Source organism: Chenopodium album, chromosome 10 (genome assembly GCF_948465745.1).
Source record: "Chenopodium album chromosome 10, dcCheAlbu1.1, whole genome shotgun sequence".
NCBI lineage: Eukaryota > Viridiplantae > Streptophyta > Magnoliopsida > Caryophyllales > Amaranthaceae > Chenopodium > Chenopodium album.
The window spans coordinates 33,733,721-33,761,164 of record NC_137843.1 but is presented as its reverse complement, the minus strand read 5'-3'; the positions used below and the strand labels follow the sequence as shown (position 1 = coordinate 33,761,164).

At 34.2% G+C, this 27,444-nt stretch overlaps 3 protein-coding genes across 3 annotated transcripts in view; 2 read left to right on the top strand and 1 right to left on the bottom strand.

The window, feature by feature from the left end:
* LOC145565154 (ion channel protein) overlaps window positions 1–25,898 on the top strand; it is a 33,068-nt gene extending 7,170 nt beyond the window's left edge. Inside the window, 11 exon segments of the mRNA XM_081625242.1 lie at window positions 2,828–2,899; window positions 2,902–3,181; window positions 3,184–3,313; window positions 3,315–3,450; window positions 4,518–4,673; window positions 4,733–4,792; window positions 4,888–5,091; window positions 14,846–15,106; window positions 16,253–16,296; window positions 16,298–16,337; window positions 25,683–25,898. Of these exon segments, the coding sequence (XP_081481368.1) occupies window positions 2,828–2,899; window positions 2,902–3,181; window positions 3,184–3,313; window positions 3,315–3,450; window positions 4,518–4,673; window positions 4,733–4,792; window positions 4,888–5,091; window positions 14,846–15,106; window positions 16,253–16,296; window positions 16,298–16,337; window positions 25,683–25,898 (1,599 nt within the window).
* On the top strand, window positions 8,370–10,133 carry LOC145563893 (uncharacterized). The gene is made up of 4 exons (XM_081624292.1): window positions 8,370–8,888; window positions 9,013–9,144; window positions 9,238–9,375; window positions 9,774–10,133. The coding sequence occupies exons 1-4, from the start codon at window positions 8,736–8,738 to the stop codon at window positions 10,074–10,076; spliced, it is 726 nt and encodes a 241-aa protein (XP_081480418.1). The 5' UTR covers window positions 8,370–8,735; the 3' UTR covers window positions 10,077–10,133.
* Window positions 10,671–13,159, bottom strand: LOC145563892 (protein FAR1-RELATED SEQUENCE 5-like). Its single transcript, XM_081624291.1, has 2 exons — window positions 12,241–13,159; window positions 10,671–12,082 (listed from the first exon to the last, which is right to left on the bottom strand). Exons 1-2 carry the CDS (start codon window positions 12,991–12,993, stop codon window positions 11,993–11,995), a joined length of 843 nt encoding a protein of 280 aa, XP_081480417.1. The 5' UTR covers window positions 12,994–13,159; the 3' UTR covers window positions 10,671–11,992.
* Window positions 25,899–27,444: the final 1,546 nt, after the last annotated feature.

Sequence of the window (27,444 nt, the reverse complement as noted above, 5' to 3'; positions counted from 1 at the left end):
AAGAGCGCATCAATTCTTTCCCCAAATCGCAATTTCACTTCAACAACGTACACCGTATTTATAATGTGGCCTGATATTTCCACAAAAACAAAAAATTTAAAAATATTTATTCACCATGCATGGCAATCGAAGGCCAGTTCGTTAAGGAAGAAGATGAGAAAAAAAAAAGGATTAGTTTTTTTTTGTTTTTTTTAAAGGGTTAGTTGATAAAGAAGGAGGGAATTGATATTGGTTGACCTGTAGTTTAGGTTGCCTGTAAAAAGGCTTGTTTTAAGAATATTAGGGTAAAAGGTGGGATTATTGTGGGAATTCGAAAAGGTGGGATTGTTTTGAGAAGAAAATGCAAAGGTGGGATTATTGGTTTCCAATTTTCCTAATTAATTTAGCTCTAAAACTGATTTTCGAGGGATCGGAGAAATTGGCATTTGAGTTTTTACCGTAAAATTGTTTTAGAGCTAATACAAATCATGAATTATATTCTATATATATTAAAAAAAAAATCATGAACTATATTAGGTAGCTTGTATTTTTCAAAAAACTTTAGATAAGGTACTCTCTCCATTTTATAATGTTAGTCCTATATAGTATTTTGGGTGTTTAAAAAAGATATATCTATATTGAATATGTTCCATTTTTAACATAATTTTTATGGAATTAATTAGTTGTGGATTAATAATATGACTCTACCTTAAATTATGCATTATGACTTATGCTTCCCCCCCCCCCCCAAAAAAAAAAAAAAAAAAAAAACTTAAATAAAGTAAATTAATATGAATTATTTTGTACTTCAACGTTAGATTCCGAATATTCTTCTTTTTGTGATTGATTCCATATATCACTAACATTATGAAACGGAGGGAATAATATATATACTACACATAAAAATAATGTTATTACAAAGATATCTATGATATTACCCTTTGCTTATTTATTTGGTTATACACATTTGAATTTAAATTTCAAGATAGTAAAATCATTGTGCTAACAAATGTATATATAAGTACTCCCTCCGTCCCTAAATTAGAAGTCTATTTCTTTTTATTATGTGAGTAATAAATGCTACAAATAGGCTTCTAAAAAAGGGACAGAGGGAGTATATTTTTTACGGGAACATATGTATATATAATAGTATGCATATAGGATATATATTCTTGCACTTAAAAGTGATATTAGAAATGACGTGTCAAAAGCAAGTGTTCAAAATTCCTTCACTTTGATTCAACTTATAAAATTAAAAATAGTATGCAATGCTTTTGTTATATATATATATATATATATATATATATATATATATATATATATATATATATATATATATATATATATATATATATATATATATATATATATATATATATATATATATATATATATATATATAAATCAATTATTTTATTGCCTAAACCATGTGTCGATTAAGGTGTGTCAATTAAATAGGTATGGAGAGATTATTGCCTAACCTGGATGTCTCTATTAAGCATGTTCACTTTCCCTTATATTTGCTGAACTTAGATTTATTTTATTGAACAGAAATTATTTTGTTGAACTAAATTTTTTTTTTTTTTTTTACTGATTTCTATTATATTTGTTCTTTAAAGTTGCTGATTTTGCTGCACTGAAATTATTTTTATTTTGCTGAACTGAAATTATTTATACTGAATTGAAATTATTTTTAAAGAATATTATTTTTTTAAGGTGAAGTAAACATGGGCCTTATTAGGTATAGTTTAGGTATAAAATTTAAGTTATTTCATGTATATTATTAAAGTTGTAATTCTCTATTTACTTTTTTGGGTAAATTTTTGTAAAACTAACTGAATGTTGTAATTAAGATAGTATTTTATGGGTACTAACTTTGGCGTCTTTGTTAAGTTTAGGTTTAAAATTTAAGTTATTTTGTTTTTATGAATAATATATAAAACCATAACTCTCTACCTCTCTCTCTCTTTTGTACTATGTTAGTTCCCGTGCCATGCACGGTAATCTTCATTAATCATTATTAAACTATCATTATAATTAGTTTTTTATAAACAAAATAATTCTATAAATATAGTTTACAAATTTTGAGCAAAATAAAGGATTACCAAAGATATATTAGATATTAACTAATGTAGAAAATGAGCAAAGTTATGTTAAGATTTTTTTTTGTAGCTATATAAATATTTGTATTAAAGATATGTCAAACGTTTTTTTATTTTAAGTAATTATATTGTATAAGGTTATGGAATTTTTATAAATAAGATTTGTTTCTTTAATTGAATTTTATTAAAAAAAAATAAAAATTAAGGACACATCAGAAAATGACATGTGTCATTGCTGGTGTGTCTTTTAGTATATAGTTATTGATAACCAACTTAAAGGTTGTAATTCATTTTAATTTTTTGTCACATACTCGTACCCATGTTTGCATATCGAGTATCAACATGGGTACTTGAGATGAAACTAAGAGTCAAGTCCAGGTTGTTTTTAGTTGATTATTACTTTGTGGGTCTATTTTGTAAATTCATCCAATTAATGAGGGGTGATTGAAATTCGTATGTATATTACGTGGAACTAGGAGAGTTGGGGTTTTATTTGTCACTAACATATGTTGGTTCTACACTAAGGAAACTCAAGCTTGCCTCAACTTGGATGACATTCTGTAGGATGCACCCTCCTTGAATTGCGTTCTATGCCGCAGTATATCCCACTTGTTCACTTTTGCTTATGCTTTGCAATTCTAAAGGTCTAGAATTATTATTTGTTGCGTTGAATCTATATTTGATTAGCACCAGTCTCTTTGCTGCTCTTGAGAGTTTCCATAAGTTCAATGTTCTACCATGTGCAGGTTGAAGTAAGTGAACTCCGCAGCTATTGTAAAGGTCATGATGTTACTTATAGTAGTGTGCCTAAAGCTTCGCTCAGTTTAATAATGCCAATTCATCATCTTATATCAGTGACTTTAGTAGAAAAACTTTTGCTCTATATATTGTGATCTTCACCATGTTATTTCCTTTTCTGGTGTACAAATATCTTGACTGTCTTCCTCGGTTACTAAAAAGCCTATGCAAGGGGACAGAGAATTATAAGGAAGAGGTTCCTCCAAAGAAGAAAATTGCATATATGGTTGATGTGTGCTTCTCAGTTTATCCGTATGCAAAGCTGCTTGCTCTTCTTTTTGCAACAGTATTTCTTATAGGATTTGGGGCTTGGCATTCTATGCCGTAAGTGATAATAGCCTGGCAGAGGCTCTTTGGCTGTCTTGGACTTTTGTTGCAGACTCTGGAAATCATGCTGATAGGGTGGGCATTGGTCCAAGAATTGTTTCTGTGTCTAGGTATGCTAATATTTGCCGTGATGTTGGGCCTCATTTCTGATGCTATTTCTGAGAAAGTGGATTCACTGCGAAAAGGAAAGAGTGAAGTCATTGAGAGCAATCATGTATTGATCCTTGAATGGAGTGACAAATTGGTTAGTGCATTTTTGACAGCATTTCTCCTGAGGCTGAATTCTGCATTTTACCTTTTTACTTATTAGTTGCTATGCTGCCAATATGTTTTTGAAATGAATTATTTTATGAAATAAAAAACTTGGTTTTCTGTCCTTTTCAAACTTTATTTTCCATTTTAATTTAAAGTATGGAAGGGGGAGGGGCGGGGTGGTGCAACTGATGTATGTTGGCTTATTTGAATTTTAGTAGTTGTTTCTTTCACAGTTGCTGGCGAAGTATACTCAGAATTATCAGGCTATCGGTAGTTATTATATCCTGGTGCTTAGTTCCTGACCAAATCCTGAAAGTCTAATCTGTCTATTTGATAGCCCTCCTGCCCATCGGATTATAGATCTCATATAGTTTGTTTAGCACTACCTGTATTATACAGCAGTATAATGCATAAAGCTCTTAAGCATTGATCATTGATTAGTTTGAATACGCCTTAACTTGCAATAATGTAAAAACATCAGTGTTGGAGACTTGGAGCTATCTTAAAATATGCATTTCATGAGGTGACAACATAACTACTCTGAATAATAAGATAAAGGTTTGACTTAGTGGTGTGATGTAATGGTCAAAGTTGACAAGGTTTGACCATAAAGATCATGTTTTCCTTTATTATTCTGAAACAGAGAAGCGTAGTTTGCTTGAAAGTTTTAGGTTTACTCTAGCACTATCATCACCTTGGCTTTAGGTGAACTGATGCAATTTAACAGATGTTGTTTCAGAAATTTAAAAGAATATACTTAATAAAACCAACAACTGTGTGATCTTACATCTGCAAAAGATACACCCCATACAGGTGAAATTATTGAAGACCCTCATTGAACACTAGTATTGCAAATTGCAATGACTGCTGGCAGCGTTGGATTGTTCATTTGACTAATTACAATCAAATAAGCGATTGCCAGAGAGAGTCTGTTAAAATTTAAATGTCTTGTAAAATATAGGAAGAAGGGCTTCTACTGGAGTTCCCAGCTTTTTTTTTTTTTTTTTCCACCTTTTATATCCTTTATCATTTGAAATTAAATTTCTATCACTGCAGGGTTCACTTTTGAAGCAACTAGCAATAGCAAATAAAAGCCATGGAGGTGGTGTTGTTGTGGTTCTTGTTGAAAGAGACAAAGAGGAGATGGAGATGGATATAGCCAAGCTTGAATTTGATTTCATGGGGACTTCTGTTATTTATTTTCAATTTAGAGTATTTGGTCCATCGGCTTATCTGGAATGGTAATTTAAATCAAATGTGTGCAATTTCAGGTTTCAGTTTCAAAGGCATGTGGTATAATTGTATTAGCTTCTGATGAAAATTCTGACCAGGTTTCTGGAAAATCTTTCTGCCAATATCTTTCTTTTTCGAGAATTACCTGCAATGTGTGTTCTTTTCCCTAACTGTCATTACCTTTTTGCGTCAGAGTGATGCAAGAGCCTTAAGGGTTGTCCTAAGCCTTACTGGCGTTAAGGAAGGACTACGGGGTCATGTTGTGGTGGAGTTGAGTGATCTTGATAATGAACCATTAGTCAAGCTTGTTGGTGGCGAACTTGTTGAAACAGTTGTAGCACATGATGTGATTGGTCGACTGATGATACAGTGTGCACTGCAACCTGGACTTGCTCAGGTTACTCTACAGATTCCCGTGCTCATTTTTTTTCATCACCCATATTTTTTCTCTCTTTTAATTTCTCACAAATTTTTTAAAAAAGCCGGTGTTCATTAATTTAATGAATGGCGAAATTTTCGGACAAGCAATGTAGTGGGTATGCACGTGCGGTGTAATGATTGCTAAAATTGAATAAAGAAATAAAAGTTTCTCTCTCCTCGTTTTTCTCTTTCATTCAAACGTTGTTGCTTTCTCTCTCCTTGTTTTTCTCTCTCTAAAACCAGTTAACTTGCGATTGCGATCGTTTTCTCTCTCCTCCATTGTTGCTTTTCGAGCTTTTTCTCTCTTTTCTTTCACTTGTGAAGTTGTTTATCGCTTAATTCTGGTTAGTTTACTTATTTTTTTGAGATTTTTGTTAGTTTAAATTGTTTTGGTTCTTCGATTTTTAGGTTTTTTGATTTTGATTTTGTTTTCGTTTTTTGTAGTGTTAGTTTCAGCAATGGTGAAGAAGAAGATTACAAAGAAGGCTGTAGATGCTGAAGAAGGTGTGTTTATTTAAATTTTTCATCATTTTTTCGAATTTTCAATTGAATTTTCGCTTATATATGTCGAATTAGTAGTGCATGTTATTTTTTATTGTTTTCTGTTGATTTATTATGCATATTATGATAATTGAATTTCAATTTTGAAGTTATTATGTTTAATTTTGCTTTATTTTATTGTTCATTGTGATAATTGGTTCAAAATTTGATATATATGTGTTGTGGTGTTGTTACATGTTAAACAAATTTTGCATGTTTGTTTTCAGAAGTTTTATTCATTATTCTTCAAATTTTGATGTTAGGTTTTAGTTAGATTATGAGAATAGTATGCATATCTGCATTGTGTTTGTGTATATGTGTTTGAGTACCAGTAATATGTGCATTGTGTGTGAGTAATATATACATATGTTATTTATATGCATGACAAAGGTTATTTTATGCTTTGAAAAGGGTCACTTTATGCTGTGAAAAGGGTCACTTTATTCTGTCAAAAGGGTCACGTTTGTATTTAAAAGGGTTATTTGTTGTAGTTTAAAGGGTGACTTTATGCAGTGAAAAGGGTCACTTTATATAGTTAAAAGGGTCACTTTATGTTTGTTAAAGGGTTACTTTTTAGTTAAAAGGGTTACTTGTTGTATTTTAAGGGTGACTTTATGCAGTAAAAAGGGTCACTTTATTCTTTTAAAAGGGTCACTTTTTGCATTTAAAAGGATTTTTATGCATATATTCTAAATTTTCCCATGAGTAATTTGTGAATTTGTAATTTATGGTTATCCTCTGTATTAATTAGATATAGGTGGTTCAATAGGTGGATATCGTTATAAATCGCCTTCAAGGGGAAAAGGAATGGGTAAAGAGCCTGCTAAAAAGAACAAGGCAGCTCCTGAGAAGGACAAACCAGAGTCTAAAACTGTGAAGGCTAAAACTGTTCCTAAGAAGGCCAAAGCAGAGCCTCAGAAGGTTAAAGCAGCTCCTAGGAAGTCTAAAATTGTATCTAAGAAGGCCAAAGCAGATGCTGAATTGCAAGTAGTTTCTGATTCTGATTCTGATACTGTTGTGTAAGTATAAATGTTTTTTGTTTTGTATTTTTTAATCATATATATCATGATTCTGATTCTGATTCTGATTCTGATATTGTTTTACTTATATTATTATTATTTAGGGAAAAAAGACCCTTGATTGCAAGGTGCAGACCACACACATTGGAATTAATGATGAGTACTTTTAGTCCTAATCAACAAAAAGCTGTTGAAGAAATAGGTTTTGGTGGTTTATTACATCTGAAATTGAAAACTTTGAATCGTCAAATGCTACATTGGTTGGTTGAACACTTTAATGGTGGTAGCTGCATGTTCACTATTGCTGCTGGTAAAGAGTTTGTAGTTACTAAAAATGATATATGCGATGTCTTTGGCTTGCCTATGAGTGAGATTGCTGTTCCTGAACTTCAGAAGAATCCTGAAGAAGGTAGTGTAGATAAACGTATCATTCAGTCATGGCCTGGAGACTTGATTATGGTCTTACTGAGAAGCAACCTCTGCATTTGTCAAAAGTGGAGTCTAGGATGGTTGATTTGGATGATGGTGGTGAAGAATTCAAGAGATGTTTTGTGCTACATGCTATGTCTAGCTTCTTAGCTCCTACTACTAATAGGACTGTTTCATTGAAGTTGCTGAAGGCTGTGGAAAATGTTGATGAAATCAAAACATTTGATTGGTGTTCATATGTTTTGAAAAAATTAAAGAAGGCTGTTGTGAAGTATAAGAATGATGAAAATGCTCAAAATGTAAGTGGTTGTTTGCTAGCTTTGCAAATTATGTATTTTCATCGATTAAATTTCCAAGGAGAAAAGGAAAGTAGTACCCTTCCTTTGATTCAACATTGGACTGATGCGAAGATGAAGAAGCGGATCAATTTGGAGATTAAAGCTAGTGATTTTGGGCAGGGACCATTGGATACCCTTACATATCCTGTTTCACAGCCTGAAGTTAGGGATCCTGTAACTCCTGTTGTTAAGCAAACTTGTGGTCAAGGGGCTTCTACAAGTGGTAGAAGTGGCCGCATTCTTGCATTTGATCTTCCAGAAAGTGTGATGACTGATGATGAAATTAAAGAAATTTCAACTGATGTAAGTGTTCTTTTTTTTTTTTATTTAGTTATTATCTCTTTATATGCACTAAAGTTACCCTTTTTGTGCACTAAAGTTACCCTAAATATTCAGTTATAAGGGTTACTTTATGCATTTTAAAGGGTAACTTTATGCATAATAAAGGGTAACTTTATGCATTTAAAAGGGTAACTTTATGCATATATCATGAATTTTCATTTGTTTTTTATTTTTATTTTTTACATTTGTATAGTTTCTTATTGGTTCATATGTTTGCAGGCTATTCATGAAACATTTCTTTTGGTCAAAAGAAATATGGATGTATTATTGTTGGTTCAGTCACAGGGTTTTCAAACCTTGAGTGATATGATTGCTTCTCGCAGAACTGAATCATTATCCTCTGATGATCTTGTTGTATTTTCTCAAACACAACAGCTACTTTCTGATCCTCATTACCTGAAGCTTTTAGATGGTTTAATTGAGGAGTGTAACAAGATGAAGTCTATTCATGAAATGTTTCGTGATTTTTATGAACCTGAAGGTCATAACAATGATGTTCCTGATCATGAACCTGAAGGTCATAACAATGATGTTCCTGATAATGAACCTGCAGAAGATTTGAATTTGAATAGGTCTGAGGATGATGTCAATGGTAAAGGAAAAAGTGTTTTGATGAATAGGTCTGAGGATGATGCTGGGCCTTCTGTAGCAAATGCTTCTAGACGTATCGTCAGAGGCAATAAATCTTTTTGCTCACTCGACTGTGGGCCAGTAGGTGTGGATGTTCCTTTTCTTACTCTGTTTTTGAGGGCTAATGCTCGGATTTTCAAGAATTTGCCAAAGTTACATCAGGAAATTCTTGATTATTGTTTACTGAAGGATGATTCAATGATGAGGAAGTTAAGTGTCATTTTTTATGATAATTATATTTTATATGTTTTTTTTTCCTTTATTTTTTTTTTAATGCTTATCTTATTTTTTATTGTTGCAGTGAGAATCTTGTTACTATTAGGATGAATTTTTTAATTCCAAGAGAAGACATGGTATCCCTGGTAGCTCCACTTAGAATTAGATGGTGTATCATTGATTGCTACTGTCTGTATTTGAACGAGAAGGCATGTTTTGATTCTGGTCCTCGAAAATTCTTCTTTGGTGTGAGGCAAAGTGTAAGTAATTTGATTTTTTTTTTTATATGCACTAAAGTTACCCTTTATGTGCATTAAAGTTACCCTTTATGTGTACTAAAGTTATTATCTTTTTATATAAACAAGTTCTCATACTTTTTAATAGTTTGCATTCTTGCATGTTTGTGAAAACATTGGCAAAGGTGAAGTTTCACAAGCTGTTAATGATTTGCACGGTTTATGGGAAGGTTGGGTGAGCTATGAGAATCCTGAATGTGATATTATGGATGCTGAACTGGTATATTTCATGATAAATTACTATCAAAACTTTAAAAAAGTTCTATTTTGTGTTAATCTGTCTAAATCAGTGTTTTAATTTTTTCTGTTTCAGATATATTTTCCTGTTCTTATTGAGAATCACTACATTTTGTTTGTTATTGATCATACAAAAGAGGTGGTATATTATCTTGACAATATCATCTGGCGTGATGATGCTCTTGAATATACCAAAGAATTGTCTTCACACTTGGTATGTTTATGTTGATTCATTGTTATGTTTCTGTTTACTTATTGTTTCCATTTAAATTTTTTTTTTCTTTTTTCTTGTTTTATTTTATTCTAAACTTTTATATTTTATGTCAGTGTGATCAAATGGGTGTTTTTCTCGGAAAAAGAAATCATCCAAAGAGTTCTCAGCTACCTTCTTATAGGTTTCAAATTGTTGAGTTGGAATGGAGAAAAGAAAAAAAAGTTGACAATTTGGACTGTGGGGTGTTTGTCATGTATCACATGCTCCATTTTGTTGGCGAATCGTTCAAATTAAATGAACTGAAAACAGTAATTATTCATCTATTTTGTATGTAGTTTTTCCCTTTCTAATGCTTTTATTAATTACATATTGATAAGTTTTTTTTTTTCTATTGTGAGATTATTGGGAGAAAATTTCTGCGAGGTGAGATCTGTACGACACTGGTGCTGTGTGATTTGAATGAATCTAGGAATGATGTGTTGTCAGAATTAGAGAAGTTCAATGAGAAGAAGAAAGATCCTGCTTATTGCCAGGAAATTGAAATGAGAAGAAAGGATGCAATTGCTGCAAAGAAGAAGAAAGATAATGAAGAAAGAAAAATGGCAGCTGAAGTAGAAGCAAAGGCAGAGGCAGACGAAGAGAATCCCAAAGGAAAAAGGGCAAAAAAGAAGACAGACAAGTACACTCCTTCTAAAGGGTGAAATGACTGTTAGAAGCAAAGGTTGATTAGGTCTAGGAGTATTTTTTGAACAATGAAAAAACTTAATGTTTGTGCATATACATCAAGTTAAATGATGTAATTAAACTTTGTGGATAGTTTTTGGTTCTTTTGGAATACTGATGTATGTGCATACATTAAGTAATTTGAAAGGTTCTTGTGTATGTTTTTTGGGGTCACTTTTGTGCATAAAAAGGGTTACTTTGTGGCATATAAAGGGTTACTTTTTATATTTGATAAGGTATACTTTTTTTGGTAGATAGGGTAACTTTTATGCATGAAAAGGGTAACTTTTATTGACAAAAGGGGTAACTTTTATTACTAGAAAGGTAACTATTAACAAAGAAAAGGTTGATTTAGTGGATAGAAAGGATAAGGTATACTTTTTTGGATAGATAGGGGTAACTTTTATTGACAAAAGGGGTAACTTTTATTACCAAAAAGCGTAACTTTTAGTGGATATAAAGGATAACTTTTATGCATGAAAAAGGTCACTTTTATTCATGAAAAAGGGTTACTTTTATACGTTAAAAGGGTAACATAAGTTGATGTTTCCAAGAATTAAACATCTGCTAATAAAAGTGTCAATCACATTTTCATTAAACTTGTCATAGAGTAAAAAAACAAAAGAAAAATAGTTTAACAATACAAGGTATATTAATTTCGAAAAAAAAATGTTCTAAAAAAGATCTTAAAAGAGTCGTAAGTTAGGTGTCTTTGATCCAAATTCTGAATTTGGAGGTGGCAGTGCTGGTTTTCTTTTTCTCTTGCTTTTTTCAAGTCCTCCTTTTGCTCTCTTGCTTCTTCCTTTTGTTACAGCCCTTTTAGGATCAAGTATTTGTGGTACACTTGTGCTTGTACTCGATGCTGAAGAAACGTCAGTATTGCTTTGAGTGCTGTCTGCCACATCAGGAATGTTAGAAGCAGCTTCTGCACTTTCTTTCTGAGCAGCAATAGCAAGTAAGTCTTCCACCATTTTAAGACTGTTTCTGAAGCTTTCTTCCATAAATGCTCTTGTGTCTTCATTTTCTTGACTTTTTAAGATTAGATTGTAGAATTTCCTCATCATTGTTTGCCTCCATGGAATATATTGCTGTTTAGGATCCTGATTCTTCAACCTATCCCATGCCTCTGTTTTTGCAAACTTAGTCCATCTTTTTGAAACATACTTATCTGGTATTCTTGTTACTGAATGCAAATGTAGAATTCTAATGCAATGATAACATAACCATCCAGATGCTTCAAAATTTTTGCAAGTGCACCATACAGTTTGGCTCTCATGTATATAGTTTACTTGATGTGCAGACCATGGCTTGTCTTCTAGTGTTACTTGATAAAGTAGGCATTCTTCATTACTGCCTAACATCTGAACAGTTGTTGCCATAGAGTATCCAAACTCCTCTTCAAAATCTCTAAAGAGTGATAAAGTGAAAACCTGTACATCAAAATCATGTAGGTTCATTTAAATTGCCATATATTAGGTGTAATTTATGTAGTTGTCAGTTAACTTTTTACCTGTGCAGCATGCTTTAGCATTCCAGAGAGAGGCAATGAAGTGAATGCTATTGACTTGCTACAGGTAAACTCATCATATTTCTCTATGCTTCTCCAACGATTGGTTGTCTTCTTAAATATGGTATAAAATTCTGTCAAAGTAGTTGCTTTACTTGCTCTGAATCCTATAGCATGATTAGTGCTTTCACTCCTTTGTGACGATAAGATTCCTGCTGAAAAGAAATCTCTACTAAGGGCAGGACACCATTTGTCTTTCAACTCATACACTCTTTTGTACCAAGAGTGTTATGTCAACTCATATTTCTGCAACATTGCCTGCCACTTTTCTTCGAATTCTTGTTCTGTCACACACATCTTTAAGCACTGGTTGAATGCAAATTTGAATTATTTGTCTTTTTTAAGAGCTCCAAATCTGGTTATGGCATTTTGCTCCAAATGCCATATACAAAGTCTATGCCTTGTATTAGGAATCACCTGCATTGAAAATAAAGGGGTCACTTTATGCTGTTAAAAGGGTTACTTTATGCACTAAAAAGGATAACTTTATGCAGATAAAAGGGTAACTTTTATGTGAAAAGAAAAACTTTATTGTCAGATCTCAAATATGTAAGATGTCAATATAAATCTTTTACCTCCAGAATTGCATTTGCCATTGCTTGGTCCTGGTCAGTGAATATTGAAGTTGGTTTTCTATCCTCCATAGCTTTGAAGAAGGTTTGTAATAACCACACAAATGAATCTGTTGTTTCATCCCCAATAAAAGCACATGCAAACATACAATTATGCCAGTGGTTATTTATGCCAACAAATGGAGCACATATAAGATTATATCTGTTGGTTCTGTATGTTGTATCAAAGACAAGAACATCTCCATATATCCTATAGTCTTCTAGCATCATTGAATCTCTCCAAAAGATATTGCAAATTCTTCCTTCTTTGTCAAACTTCACTCTAAAAAAGAAGTTTGGATCCTCTGATTGTTCTTGACTTAAAATGTTCACTAAAGTTTGAGCATCTCCAGCCTTAATTTGTTCCATTCTTAACCTTGAGCAGAAATTCAGGTGATCTACAACACTATGGCCTACATTCTGTTCTCCTTCAGCCTCTGTAGCCATGTAATAGTAAGTGTCCATTGTAGTTAAACCTGAAGATTTCATTGTTTTGATTGCTTCAGCTTTTTCCTCTGTCATTTTTCTTTCAGAACGATGCAAATAATGCCACTGTGGCTTTGTTAGCTCGTGATTATGCTGAATAACATGAGACACCACCTCAAACTGTCCTTCTTTATTCACTTTTGCTCTTATGCATGCCTTGCAATTTGATCTTGTAATGGCTACTTGTCTTGGCTTTCTTGCTTTTACATTTACATCCTCTTCATCAACCATTTCAACTAACTTTGTTTTCTTCTGACCTGAATGTCTCTTTCCCTCAGCAGAACACACATAGTTTTTCTCAGTTATTATTTTTGTGTGTTGTTTGAATCTAGTTGTATGTTTTCTTATTGAAAATCCCAGTATAGCAGCATGTTTTTCATACAATTCCAAAATTTCTTCAAAAGTTTCTCTTACCACACCAACAAATGATCCTCTAAGATCTAAACCAGAAGCATCAATTGGATTTGTATCTGTTATTTAATACAAACAAATCAGATAATAACCACAGCCAGCATAAAAAAAGGGTAACATTCGTGTGAAAATAGGGTAACTTTTATGCATGAAAAAGGTAACATTAAGACATTCAAAGGGTTACTTTTTGCATACAATTTGAATTTTCAGCATACAATCTGAGTGTAACATTTGTGCATAAATAGGGTCACTTTTAAGCATGAAAAGGGTAACATTTAGACATTCAAAGGGTTACTTTTTGCATACAATCTGAATTTTCAGCATACAATATGAGTGTAACATTTGTGCATAAATAGGGTCACTTTTAAGCATGAAAAGGGTAACATTTAGGCAATCAAAGGGTTACTTTTTGCATGAAATCTCAAAAGTTCTGCATTCAATCTGAGGGTAACATTTAGACATAAATAGGGTCACGTTTATGCATAAAAGGGTAACAATTATGTATTCAAAGGGTTCTTTTTTGCATACAATCTCAAAAATTTATAGAAATTACCTTCACTTGCATTTGTTTTGGTTGTTTGTTCTGAATTTGAATCAATTGATTTATCAGGAACCACTTGATTTTCAGCATTGTGTATTGCGTCTTCTGCATTATCAATTGCTTCATTTGCATTATCAATTGCTTCATCTGCATTGTCTGGATGGTTGAATATTGGTACGAATTCATCTCCAAAACAATAAGTTTCTTCTTCTTCTATAATCGATCGATTTAAATCGATTTCAAATTCAGTCTCAACTTGCCTCTGTTTTTGTAGCAATTCGTGAATGAGATTGCTGCATTTTGTTGTATCGAAAGTCGAATTCTCCATTGATGATCGATTTCTGCAATTTGTAAGTTTTCTCACCTTTTTTCTCCTCGATTGATGATCGAATTCTTCTATTTGTGCGTTTTCTCACCTTTTTTCTCCTTGATTGATGATCGATTTCTGCAATTTTTGCGTTTTCTAACCTTTTTTCTCCTCGATTGATGATCGTTTTTTGCAATTTTTGCGATTTCTCACTTTCTCTCTCCTCAATGGATGATCGAGAGCTGCGTTTTCTCACTTTCTCTCTCCTCCATTGTTCTGCGTTTTTTTGATTTTTAGGTATAAAATTCCGCGATTTTAAATTCCGTGATTTCAAAAAAAAAAAACAATAAATAAGTTGCACGTGAGAAAAACCCGATGTACAGTAAAAATACTGTACACCGGGTACATGCAAATGGAATTGTTAATTTCTTCACCTGCGGGCTTCAATTTCCAATTACTTGCTTGATAAGAAAAAGCACATAACTTATTTAACTTCCTGATGGAAAATTTTCACTTTTTTGTGTTTATTTACATGTTGAGTTTTTTTTTTTTTTTTTTTATTTTTTTTTATATATATATATATATATATTTTTTTTTATTATTAACTCAAAAGGAAAACCTGTTTTGTTCAAAACAAAAAAAAAAAAAAAAAAAAAAAAAAAAAAAAAATTGTACAGAGCCTTTTCTTAATAATTCCCATGTTTCCTTTTCCAATTATATTCCTGGCACAAATGAAAAAGTGTTCACTCCTCTTGTTAATGTGTTCTAGTGAAATTAATTTTTGACAAGATTCTTACTTTATACTTGTGCTTGTCTTTAGACAGATATGGGAGAATATCTTGGGGTTTGAGAATGCAGAATTTTATATCAAAAGATGGCCCCAATTAGATGGTGTTCTCTTTGAAGATGTGCTCCTCTCCTTTCCTGATGCTGTGCCTTGTGGAGTGAAAGTTGCAGCTGAGGGTGGAAAAATCATGTTCAACCCAGAGGATGATTATATTATTAAAGATGGTGATGAGATACTTGTGATAGCTGAAGATGATGACACCTATGCTCCGGGAACCCTGCCAAAGGAATAATAATCCGCTCTTTATTATTATCTTTCCCACTTCATTGCGAATCCTCTTTTTAAAATTATTTGTCTTCCACTGTGGGGGTGTAGAACAAAATAACCATCATAACCCAAATGCGAGAAAAGGTAGTTGAATTGTGGAAGTATATATTGTGAGATTTATAATAATTTGCCTAGAGTTTTAATTACTCTAAGTCGAATTATGAATCACATTCATATGTACCTAAACAAGACCTCATGCATATACAAATAAAGATCATATAATGATTCAAAATTAACCTTGATACATAAATTCCTCTTCGCATGTTTTTACTCTTCCTCTTTCTTAGAGTAGTAAACTGGTTTAGAGAGAGAGATGGAGAGGAAAATATTGGACGTTTCGTAAAATAGATTACTCGATCCGTTTCTTTAGTCCCGTTTTGACTTTTTATCGTCAAATTTTAATAAATTGACTCAAAATTCACATTAATATATATGAAAAATATAGTCATATGATATATTGTTAGATTCATCGTGATGTGTAATTTAATAAGTTCAAGATTTTATAATTTTTGGTAATATATAATTAAAGATATTAATGGTCAAATGAGCATCAAAAAGACTGTACATAGTCAAAATAGGACTATAAAAAGGAAACGAAGGGAGTATGAAAGCTATATATTATGTTCATACAAAGCTTTATATCCAATCATTTTCAATTCAAGAGCATCTCAATTTCTTAGATAAGATATGATGTTCAAATTGGTTTGTTTGTTGTGCATGGTTACTATCATTTTCCTCCATATCATCTTCAAGTTATATTTTTTTGTTGTGCCAAGCTCTAGCCTTATCCACTTGTGGCGAAAGTTCCACTTGTTAATATATTAACTATGGATTAAAAGAAAAAAAAAAAAAAAAAAAAACTAGTTAAATTATAAAGGGTTGTTGCTTTTTGTATGAAAAAAAAAAAAAACTAGTTGAATAATAACTATGCACACAGTGGTAATGTTGATTCTTATATTTATTGACAAGTATCTGTGAGTTGCTGCTGCATGCATCTTATCATACATGGTTAAAGAGGCACCTTTTTTGTCACTTGCTTAGCATGTGATACTTATAATACTACACAATCTATTCCTTCTAAGGAGCTGTGGTTTCTTGCTGCATCATATTATTGCAGGTTCGTAGGGGTATCTCTCCGATAACGATTGACCCACCTAAGTATCTTTTGTGGGTGGCATCGAGACATAGAGGACATGATTATGGTAAGTTATTCACAGCTTCCATGATGTTTTTCATTAGTATATAATACATATTAGAGTAAAAACCACTGATGTGTTCATACTCTATCCATTCAAACTAGAATTTGAGTATGTAATTTTTCATAGACTACAAGTGTCAAGTCAACCTGGCTTCCATGACTTCCATCACTATTAACTAAAATATGGATCCTGCTAAGATGATGCTGTTTTATAGGATGCAGCTAGACATGATTTCCAGGCTCATTGGAACTCAAATTACAAGGATGTATAAGAAAATACCTCTTTGCCTTCCCCACATGTGCTATACTGCTATGCTAGGATTGCAAGGGCCAAGGGGTTTGTGTAACTCCCATGGTAGGAAATGGTACCCCCTAGGAGAATATGGTCTAATACTTGCTTACATGTGCCCATTTGTTCAGCACAGAATTGCAGCTTACATACTAAATTATGTCATATTATTAAGGCAAAACTGGCCTCAACTACGGCTTGGTGTAACTCCAGCACCATGTACTTTGCTTAGCAGTCAAAACACCACAAACTAATAGCTTGGGTGCAAAGCGCACCGTTAGTGAGTTTTCCGGCCCCGGAGCCGGTGATTTTTTCGATTTGCGTGTCAAAAAATGTACCGCAAAGATTTCGGAGGTCATTTTGACTCTTAAGGATCCAAATTGAGCTCAAAACAAGTAAAAAATAGCGTAAATGACTCAATTTGGCTTTAAAAACAATGACACGCAAATCGAGATATTTTATAACACGCTAAATGAATCATGTACGTTATTTTTTTCCTTTGTTTCGAGCTCAATTTAGGGCATTTAAGGGTCAAAATAACCCGAAACCTTTACGGGACATTTTTCGGCACACAAATCGAAAAATAAAAATTTAATTTACCCAAGCTATAGTTTAGAGTGTTGAGCCCAATTTTGCCTATTATTAATGATTAGTCCTTGTTGTCTCACAACTAAGGGAGAAAAGGGCCTCGAATAGGCAAATTAATGAACCTTAGAATCTACTAGAGGAGCCTTTTATAAGTATTACAAGGAAGAGAAGTTACAGTTATATTTTTTTATTTTTATTTTTTTTATTGAATCAACGTAAAATGCATAGATCCTTGTTAGCATTTGTGTAAAAGTTAGTATTTCTACTTTCAATACTTCGTCCGTTTTTCTGCACCATATGAACTTTTACACTATTCATATATAGGGCTGACAAACAGTCAGGTCGGGTCAGGTTTGTATACGGGTCATTTTGGTTTCGGGTTGAAAACCCCTAATCTGAACCTGACCGGTTTAATATTTCGGGTCAAAAAGCTCAATCCGAACCTGATTTTTCCGGGTTCGGGTCAACCCGAATTTCACCTGAAATGACCTGTTTTTTTTTTATTTTTTTATTTCCATTTTTAATTTGTATTAGAATATGGCAATTTCATAGATGTACAAATTGCATATGTATAATTTACATATATTTATTCAAAGCAAAAAATAAATAGATAATTTACATATTTTTATGCAAATAATTTACATATATTCTTCTAATGTACAGAACTTCTGAATTTGTGAGCTTCTACTTGAAGTAGCTTAAAATCTGACCTAAAATTCGCACATGCACCTATTATTTTTGGATCTAAAAGACTTCTTCCACGGGATTAAAAACAGAAATTCTAAGCATATTAACAAGAACAACGACAAAATTCTAAAAACAAAACCGTATTTTAGAAAGAAAAAAAAAAACCAAATAATAAAAGTATAAAAGAAAATTCAAAATCAGCAAATTACCTTGGTTGAACGTTTAAACCGTGAAGGAGAGGAAATCCCAAGATGAAGAGCGACTTACAAAGGATTTTAAGGTTTGAAATCTTGAGAAGTTAGAGAGTTGAAGAGAGAAAAAATTGAAATATAAGAGAGAAAGAGCCTAAAAAGGCTAAGTGTGTGAGGAAAGCCATTTGGGATTTTAGGGTTTTAGATATTATTAGAACCGATATTGGGTTGGGCCGAATTTTATTACATAATAGGTGTTTAGGGTGAAAATACCTTCTAAATGTATACCAATGCAATCGCGACACGTGTCTGCTAGTTCAGCGCTCAATGAGCCAATTAGAGCATAACACGTGTCACTCAATGATAGAAGGGTAAAATTGGGCTCTAAGCCCATAACCCTAAAAACTGTAAAGCGGTGGGAAGTCAATCTACTTAGGTTAAATAACCTAAAAGGCACATGTCCAATACCCTATAAATACTGATCATTTACATCAGTTTTAGGGGATCCAATTTATCCTCCAAGGGCAATGACCCCCACAATTACTCTCCCTTCTCTCTACTTTCTCTCTCCAAAATACATTCTTCCGGTCACTAACTTGATCGTCGGAGGCGGACCTACGGCTCACCGGAGGTTCGTTGTTTTGCAGGTGACCATGCCATTCGAGTGTTGCATTGCGGATCTGTCTCCCGCGGGACGTACACGCCCTCCACTCGGGTACGTACAAAAAACCCCAAAACAATAGGTTTCTTTAGTTTGTTTTTTGTTTTTCTATCTAGCTAATACATATTCGGGTTATCAGGTCAGGTCCTGAACTCGGCCTGCCTGATTTTGACCTGAAAATAATTTCGAGTTAAGTGGGTCATTTTCGGGTTGAAATTTTCAACTTTAACCTAACCCATTTAATTTTCAGGTCGGGATCGTGTCGACCCATTTAAGTTTTCGGGTCGAAAATCTCAACCCTAACCCGTAATTTTCAGGTTGGGTTCGGGTCGTGTTTTCGGGTCGGGTCAACTTTTGTCAGCCCTATTCACATAATCTTTTTTGGCCATCTCTTGTGATTTATCCGTAAGAAAAAACATAGTTATGTGGGATTTAGTTAAGTTCGTCTCGAAATCTATATTTTAAATATGAAAATTTCATAATTTTTACAAAAATATAGTTAAAGATATTAATTAATAAACTAATGAATAGGCAAGTGTGAAATCACTCATGGTGCCATAAAAAAAGAACGGAGGAAGTATATATCTTAGTCTCGTTGCTTTGGATAGTATACCTTAATGAAAGGAATTTAAGGGAGGCTGCCATTATAACTTGTTAGAGGAATATTGCAAATAAGATATCTTTGAATAGATCGGTGGGAAGACATAGACAACAATATGATCTGTGTAAGATCAATTCTGAAAAAGAAGCAAGAAAGGCATGTAGCCTCAAGACATTTTTTAGGCCAAGTCTTCTATGTCTGCCTTAAATATTACCCTCAAGGGGCATTTGGAATGTGTGACGGAGAGTTTGGCGATTAATTTGGGGGTTTACTAAATGCCACAATAGAATTACTCATGCCGCGGTATTGAATGACCTATCTACCCTTATAAATTCATTGTTTGACCTCATTCAATTTTCTCACCAATCATGCCCCTTCCACCACCATCACCCTAAACACCAAAGGCTGTAACTTTTACCTCCGACGTACACCACGAAGGTAGCCGGAATCAACCACCTATTGCCAGAATCATCCAAGTTTCTCACCACCTATCACACCAAATCAACCACCTACCACACCAAATCAACCGGAAAAAGCAAGAGGCTGATGACAATGGAATCGCGGCATGGAAAGGGGGTTCATTTGCCGAGAAACGCGGGGAAATCGCTGGCCAATTCGACGGTAAGTTTATTTTTTATTGGAAATTTTGCATTAAACCACCTTTTATAACCCTTTAATTGCAGGAAACCACCTTATAAAAATTTTTTCGCAAAAACACACCTTAATCGTAAATTTTTTTGCAATCACACACCTTTTCCCGGAAAATACCCATTGATCTTGTATTCCGGGGTTGACTCGACCATGAGACGCCCTAAAACCGCTAACCCTCCCTTTTCCCCAGCCACCCACTTCACGAAGGTACGAGAATTAGGTTTAGGGCTTGAGGGTTGGGTTTAAGGACGGGAATTGGGAAAGGGAGGGGATGAGGTCGTTGGCGACGAAGGAGGGAGGTGGACGCCGGCCACTGGAAGTTGGTGGCTGGGGAAAAGGGAGGGTTAGCGGTTTTAGAGCGTCTCATGGTCGGGACAAACCCTGAAAACCAAGTCAATGGGTATTTTCCGGGAAAAGGTGTGTGATTGCAAAAAATTTTACGAATAAGGTGTGTTTTTGCGAAAAAATTTTTATAAGGTGGTTTCTTGCAATTAAAGTGTTATAAAAGGTGGTTTAATGTAAATTTTCCTTTTTTATTTTCATGTTGTGCGCATAGTCGCATGCTATATGCGATTATACCGCGGCATAATTGCATTTAGCATGCGACTACGCCATGGTGTAGTCGCATATAACATGCGACTATACCATGGTAGAGTCGCATGCTACATGCGACTACACCACGGTAGAGTCGCATGCTACATGCGACTATACCATGGTAGAGTCGCATGCTATACGCGACTACACCACGGTATAGTCGCATGTAACATGCGACTATACCATGGTAGAGTCGCATGCTATACGCGACTACACCACGGTATAGTCGCATGTAACATGCGACTATACTGTGGTGTAGTCGCGTATAGCATGCGACCGGGTGCAATGAAAATTGAAAAAAAAAGTCCGACATATACCGGACTCGACGGCGTCGAAGGTTCGTCGTCCGCACCAAGTGTCTCCGATATGAACGCATACCGTCGTCGACTCATTTTATTGGACGGCAAGTACAATGTTGGTGGTCTGGTCAAGTTTGTTGTTAAGATGGAGTCGTGGTGGTGGACAGTCACGGTGAGTGGTGGTATGGGTGGTGGAGCTAAGGCTTGAGTATGGTCAAGGTGTGACAAAGTTAGTAGTTAGTAATGGTTGGATTATTATGTTATTTTCAAAAATATGAGGGGCATAAAAGTCTTTTAATACTATAGCTTGAGAAGGTACTGCGTGCGGACGGACGCACGAACTGTTTAGTGCGAGACGCTTGGCTGATATATTTTACTCGATGGCTGATATGTTTCATATGTTGGCAGACATGTTTTTCGTATTGGCTAATATATTTCTTTTGTTGGTTGATATGTTTTTTTCCCCTTTTGTTAGCTGATAACAGACATCATTTGGCTTATATGTTTCTTTAGTTGGCTGATATATTTATTTTGTTGGTTGATATGTATATTTTAATTGTTGGCTTATTGATGGGCGTTAGAACGGTCGCACATTCCACACTCTATCAAACACATTTATTAGCAAGCACTTCACAAACCAAGCACAATGATAAGTAAGAGTTCGGTCCACAAGGAACGAGATATAATTGCTAAAGATCTTAACACTCAAGCTAATTCGAAGTGTTTTGATGATTGGGGGTTCTTTAAGTAGACAAACAAACTATTGTTCTAAATCAAGTAATTAGAGGCTCTAGGGAATGGGATCCATTCAACCATGGCAATTAGGCAAATTGGGAGTAAAATAGACAAGAGATAGCAAGGATTATATGTAAGACTAACCTCATGCAATTAGGAAAACGACTTACACTACTAAACTTAGATCCCTCATTAGTTTAGCAATTGAAGATACATATTCAAATTGCAATAAGTAATGACATACTTTATTTACATTTCCATGTTAAACTAAGCATAATATGCCATCAAGCTCCTAATTCAAGGGTAGCTAATCCTATCATGAAGAACTAACAAGCAATCTCATACAATTAATTTAATCACAAATCAAACATCAAAACTCTCCCAAGTTTACTTAACTAACCATTAGGTTGAGCTTCACCTAACCCCTAGCAAAGAGGACTACTCACAACTTATTTCAAGTGACATGCAAACAAAGATTAGGGTTCTAACTAGTTTAATAATTGGGGGAAAGTGATTAACTAATGATAAAACTAACATCCAACAACAAATATCAAGAACTAAAGAGATTTAAATGACATGCAATGACAAAGTAAAATCAGAAATTAAGTAGAGAAAAGTAGAAGAAGTTACTAATTGAAGCTTCAAATGTTGGTTACATTGTTGAAATCTTGAGAATAATCCTTAAAACTTGCCACTACAATGATTTAATTTGAGGATTTCTAAGCTAAGTTATCAAAGATGATTGTTTCAAACTAAGAGGAAGTGCTAAAAACTATACAACTGCTGTCTCACTCTAAAATGAACTAAAGGGGTAGTATTTATACTCCCCGAATTACATAGGTTAATCAGTCAAAAGAAAACGGATTTCCAGCGTGGAGCGCTCGCTCCAGAATGAGGAGCGCCCGCTCCTAGTGCTGCGAGCCCGCTCCTCACATCTTCAGAAGAAGTCAAAATTCAAATCATCAGGGAGGAGCACCCACTCCTAACAGGGTGCACGCCCGCTCCCCTGTCCTCCAGCATTTTGGCAGATTTAAAATAAGGGGGAAGAGCGCTCGCTCCTTGGTGCTTGCACGTCCGCTCCCCACAGGCTAAGTTGAGGCAGAATGTGACGGACGCCCGCTCCAACTCGGATACACGCCCGCTCCTCACAGTCTCGGAATTTTGGGCAGAATGGTGTTATTATGATGGAGCGCCGGCTGTAGAGGTGCACTGTTCCTCCAGGAGCGGGCTTTCCCTTCATTGTTTCTTTGCCTTAAGCTCCTGTACGAGCTTTGATTGTTTGTCAAAGTGAGTCATAACATCTGCAAATCATGGACAAACACATACAAAGAGGAGGCAAAGCCGAAATGCAATATATATATATACAAAACGGGTTAGAGAAAGGGGAAATGATTGCAAAACCGGGTTAAAATCACCACAATAAGTTGTCAAATAAACCACTTATCAAATCTCCCCAAGCTAGCCAATTACTTGTCCTCAAGCAATTCACATCGTCCATAAACAACCTAAAAGATCAATTTGCTTAAAGAAAAGCACATGCATAGATAAAAGAATCCTTAAGCCTTAAAACTTTAGCATGAGTTATATGCCTAAGATCAACCACGGTCATGACTAGCCAAGGCCTAGCTAACCTTCACAAAAATATTCAACTTAGGCCTATTCAACACATCTTACCGCGTTCCCATCACAAAGTTCAAATCCTCCCTACTGGTAGTGTCTCATGACTCCTCAAAGGAGCCGGAAAAACATAGATATAGCAGGTTTCAAAACACTAGACATCTCAATGAAAAATTACCCTCTCCATATGCTTGTGAACCAACTCCCTCAACCGACGATGGCTTCAACTACTCTTTTTAACAATACACATAAATATGAGAATCTCGACACCAAGTTAAGGCATAGAAGAAAACTAAAAGAGCTTGTATTTGATTCCAAGCTAAAATGTAACCCATTAGGAACAACTCTAACTTTGATTTCCAAATACAAACTATGACCAGACTATAAGCAAAAATGCACCCCAAGCTTGTTTATTTTGCTAGGGTGGTGACTAATCATCACAACTTTTTGTTTTTCTCTTTGTTTTTTTTTCCTTCACTTTTTTTTTCTTTTTCTTTTGATTTTTTTTTTAATACAACATATCCTAGACCAATTATTATCTACAATGAACAAAGAAAATACATTTGATAAAACTAAAATTGAATGCCTTCACTTGCACTATGCATATACACCTTATTAATCACCCTTCATTAGTAACAAGAGTAGTTTAAGCCGCGATCTTAGGAGTTGAGACTCAAGTTCTCGATCTAGGTACTAATTCAAGGAGGATCCTTGCCACTCATTCAAAATGTTGATGGCTTGAAAACATAAAACCTCACTTTTTGGGACAAATGTGGGACCAAATAGTACCTTTCAAGGTTCAAATTCCTTTAAAACAGGCGACACTATCTTGCCACAAACCTAGACTTTAAGTCTCATACATTCGGTAAGATTATTCTCACACTAGCCTAAACTAGCCAATTCTAAGTTCAACCAAGGGCATCTAAACCATGCTCGAAATTTTATTACAAAAAAAAGCAAGTATCTACTACATACAATCCAATATCATCATCGCAATCTGATCAAAGACAAAACAAACTCTTTTTTTTTTTTTTTTAATTTTTGTGTTTTTCAAAGCTCATATTTTCGTTTTTGTTTTTATTTTATTTTTTATTTTTATTTTTTTTATTGAAAAAGTTGAAAAGTGGGGGATAAGAAAGCTAATTAAAGAATTTGGATATTAGGGGTTTGGATGTTAGGAAATTTGGATATTAGAGGGATAAGAAAATAAGAAGAAATTTGGATATTAGGGAAAAACCAACATCATCAATCATCATCAAAGCATCATCAAAGAGACCAAAAGCACACCAACCAAACCATGCGTTCAACCGTCACACTAGCCAACCAATAAATATATACCAAAGCTAATCATAGAAATAAGATGTTTCAAAGCACACATATAATGGAGAAATGAGACAAAAACATTAATATGCAATCGTTCTAGCCTAGGCATGCCATATCATCACGTATAGAACAACAATAACCTAAAATAGACATGCAATCTAGAACATAATACAACATGAGCCCTACCACAAGTCCCAAAGGCTAAGCTAAGTCTTTCATGCCAAACATTCCATATACAAACTCAAACTTCTCCATACATTGCACAAAAGCATCACATGAAAGCACATATCCTATCAAAACCGAAAACTACCCTATACAAAAAGACCTCAAGACCTCCCTCAAGCTAGACATTTGATTACCGTTTCCATAAAAAAGTGAATACAATGAGAAACATCTCCCTCCCAAGCTAAAACTCGACACCGACCTCGGTGTTACAAATGACGGGAAGGACAGAAGGGAACGGTAAAAACAAATGTCTGATGGCTACTCCCAATCATCCCCCTTAGGCGGCGAAGGCATGTAATTGTATTTTGGGTCTACATCGTCGGAATAGGAGGGTTGATTCACGTATGGAGGAAGATCATAGTTGGGGCTATTTCGGTAGTGACCGAAGTCCGGTGCATTACTAGTACCCCAACCACCATCATACCCTGGTGAAAACCCGAAGCATCTCCTTAAGGGGTGGTTATCGATTGTAGGGTAATGTTAGTGGGTAAAAGTTCCTCTATTTCAAGTCTTTGATATACTGAATATGGCATAAGGCTGACACTAGCCCCAAGGTCATACAAAGCATTATCAATTTGCATTTTATATATTGCACAAGGGATAGAAGTGCTAATCACATTTTCTCAACATCTTATAGGTAATGATATGACATAATTTACCATAATATCCTTTATAGTATATCAGGTAATTATGAGTGTATCAGGAACTCCGGCTTTTAACCAATATCACTTTTTGAAAGGTGACAACATTCTCAGAACATTGTATCATAGTATGTGACTAATGAACACTATATATTGGACAAATGGTGTATAGGTATTATATAACTGCAGCTAGCATGCACGGTTAATTGGTTGCTTAACTGGTCTCTATTCGTTGCAATATTTGCAGGGGAATAAGATGTGTATTAGACCTGCAGAGTTCTACTTATATGAACAAGAAGGGTTATGTTTCTTCGATGTGATGATTAGAGGCCGCCAAAGACAAGAAATTGTGATAGGCTATCGCCTTGCTGACTCAGAGCATGCTGTAATTAATCCTTTGAGGAAAGCAGAACCTCGAAAATGGTCTCTTGATAATGTCTTCGTTGTAATCTCTCGAAACTAATGGAAAGATCTGTCATAGCAGTATATTAGGACTTCATGAGCGTTATGGTATAATCTCATGTCTAACATTAGCCTAGTCCTTACAGTCAGAAGTTTAGGATAGATCATACATATGCTGCTGTTATAATCTGCTGTTGCTGTACGTAGTCAATCATAGAATCAATATATATATATTTAGCAGAAAAGCACGCAAGGTCAAGTTTAGAAACTACATTTACCTATATATGCCTAGCTCTAACAGCATAATAAAAGTTGGAAAGTAAGAAGTCAAATTATGAGGATGAACATTTCAATATTTTCAATACAAGTTCTTTTGGTTGTCCCTCAGTTAAAAATGCCTTATGTTGTAAATTTTCTTTATGGAGCTCACATCCTATAATTTCTAATCCAATTGATATTAATTATACTTTATCCCATTAAATTCCATTGTGACACTGTAATGTAATGTTAAATTTTATCAAAATTTAGGAGTAATTTGAGGTTAATAAGTACAAACATACCCCTTGTGTGTGTTTCGGGGTACGTACTGCCGCTCATATCTTCACTTGGGTAGGATTTGCAATAGCTAGAGGAATAGGGGTCCAGATTGTATCTCGGTTTTTCACCAACTTTTTATAAGTTGAATAACTTTAATTGTTTTTGAGATGATAATAATAATAATAATAATAATAATAATAATAATAATAATAATAATAATAATAATAATAATAATAATAATATAATAATAATAATAATAATAATAATAATAATAATAATAATAATAAGTTTTTTTTGATCTCGGCTCCCCACCAATGTCTTGTAAATTGATTGACTTTGTAAGTTTTTGTTTATAATAATAATAATACTCCTTTCGTCTCTTGATACAAAGCCTCTTTCTAGTATTTATTACTCACATAATAAAGAGAAAGAGGGTTTGTATTAAGAGATGGAGGGAGTAATAATAAATTCATTCCTCCCAACAAACCACCATAGGCCGAGGCCAGATCGTTGGAGTTAAATTTTTCTTTTTGTAAGTAAAGGCTAAACGCTTGAGATTTTTAAAAGTATGAAATTTTCGAAAATCCCAAGCGTTTGGCTTTTATCCAGAATTTTAAAGGGGAGTTTAGAAAATTCTAAGCGTTTCCCTTTGGGATTTTTGCGTTTGGCCTTTACCTAAATTTTTTTTTTATAAAAAAAACCGACTTTAACTGCAATGACTTTGCCCTTGGCCAGTGGTGATCAGTGGTGATATGTTGTGGAGGAGAGAATGTTAAATTGAGACAGAGGGGTTAAAACACAAAATATACGCGAGGGGTATGTTTGTCCATTCATGTTTTAAAATGTAGGTGTTACTTGGTAAAATGTAAGCATTGTTTAACCACCCTTTTTCTTATTTTATTTTTTATTTTTTACAATTTATTCCTATGATTCTAGCTGCTTGTGATTCCAGCAGCCACTTTTGGTGTAAATGAATAAGCTAGCTCTTTGCAAGAAGGGCTTTTTGAAGGACAAATGCCAGGGAGGGTAGGGTTTTTCCTTGATGAACCGAAGGAGGCCTAAGCCTTTTG

Coding starts and splice junctions, on each gene's coding strand:
- LOC145563893 (XM_081624292.1), top strand. CDS start 8,736: ATGAATTTTTTAATTCCAAGAGAAGACATGGTATCCCTGGTAGCTCCA. Junction 9,145..9,237: donor ATATTATGGATGCTGAACTG/GTATATTTCATG, acceptor TTTCTGTTTCAG/ATATATTTTCCTGTTCTTAT. Junction 9,376..9,773: donor AAGAATTGTCTTCACACTTG/GTATGTTTATGT, acceptor TTCTATTGTGAG/ATTATTGGGAGAAAATTTCT.
- LOC145563892 (XM_081624291.1), bottom strand. CDS start 12,993: ATGGTTGATGAAGAGGATGTAAATGTAAAAGCAAGAAAGCCAAGACAA. Junction 12,083..12,240: donor TGGCAAATGCAATTCTGGAG/GTAAAAGATTTA, acceptor TTTTCAATGCAG/GTGATTCCTAATACAAGGCA.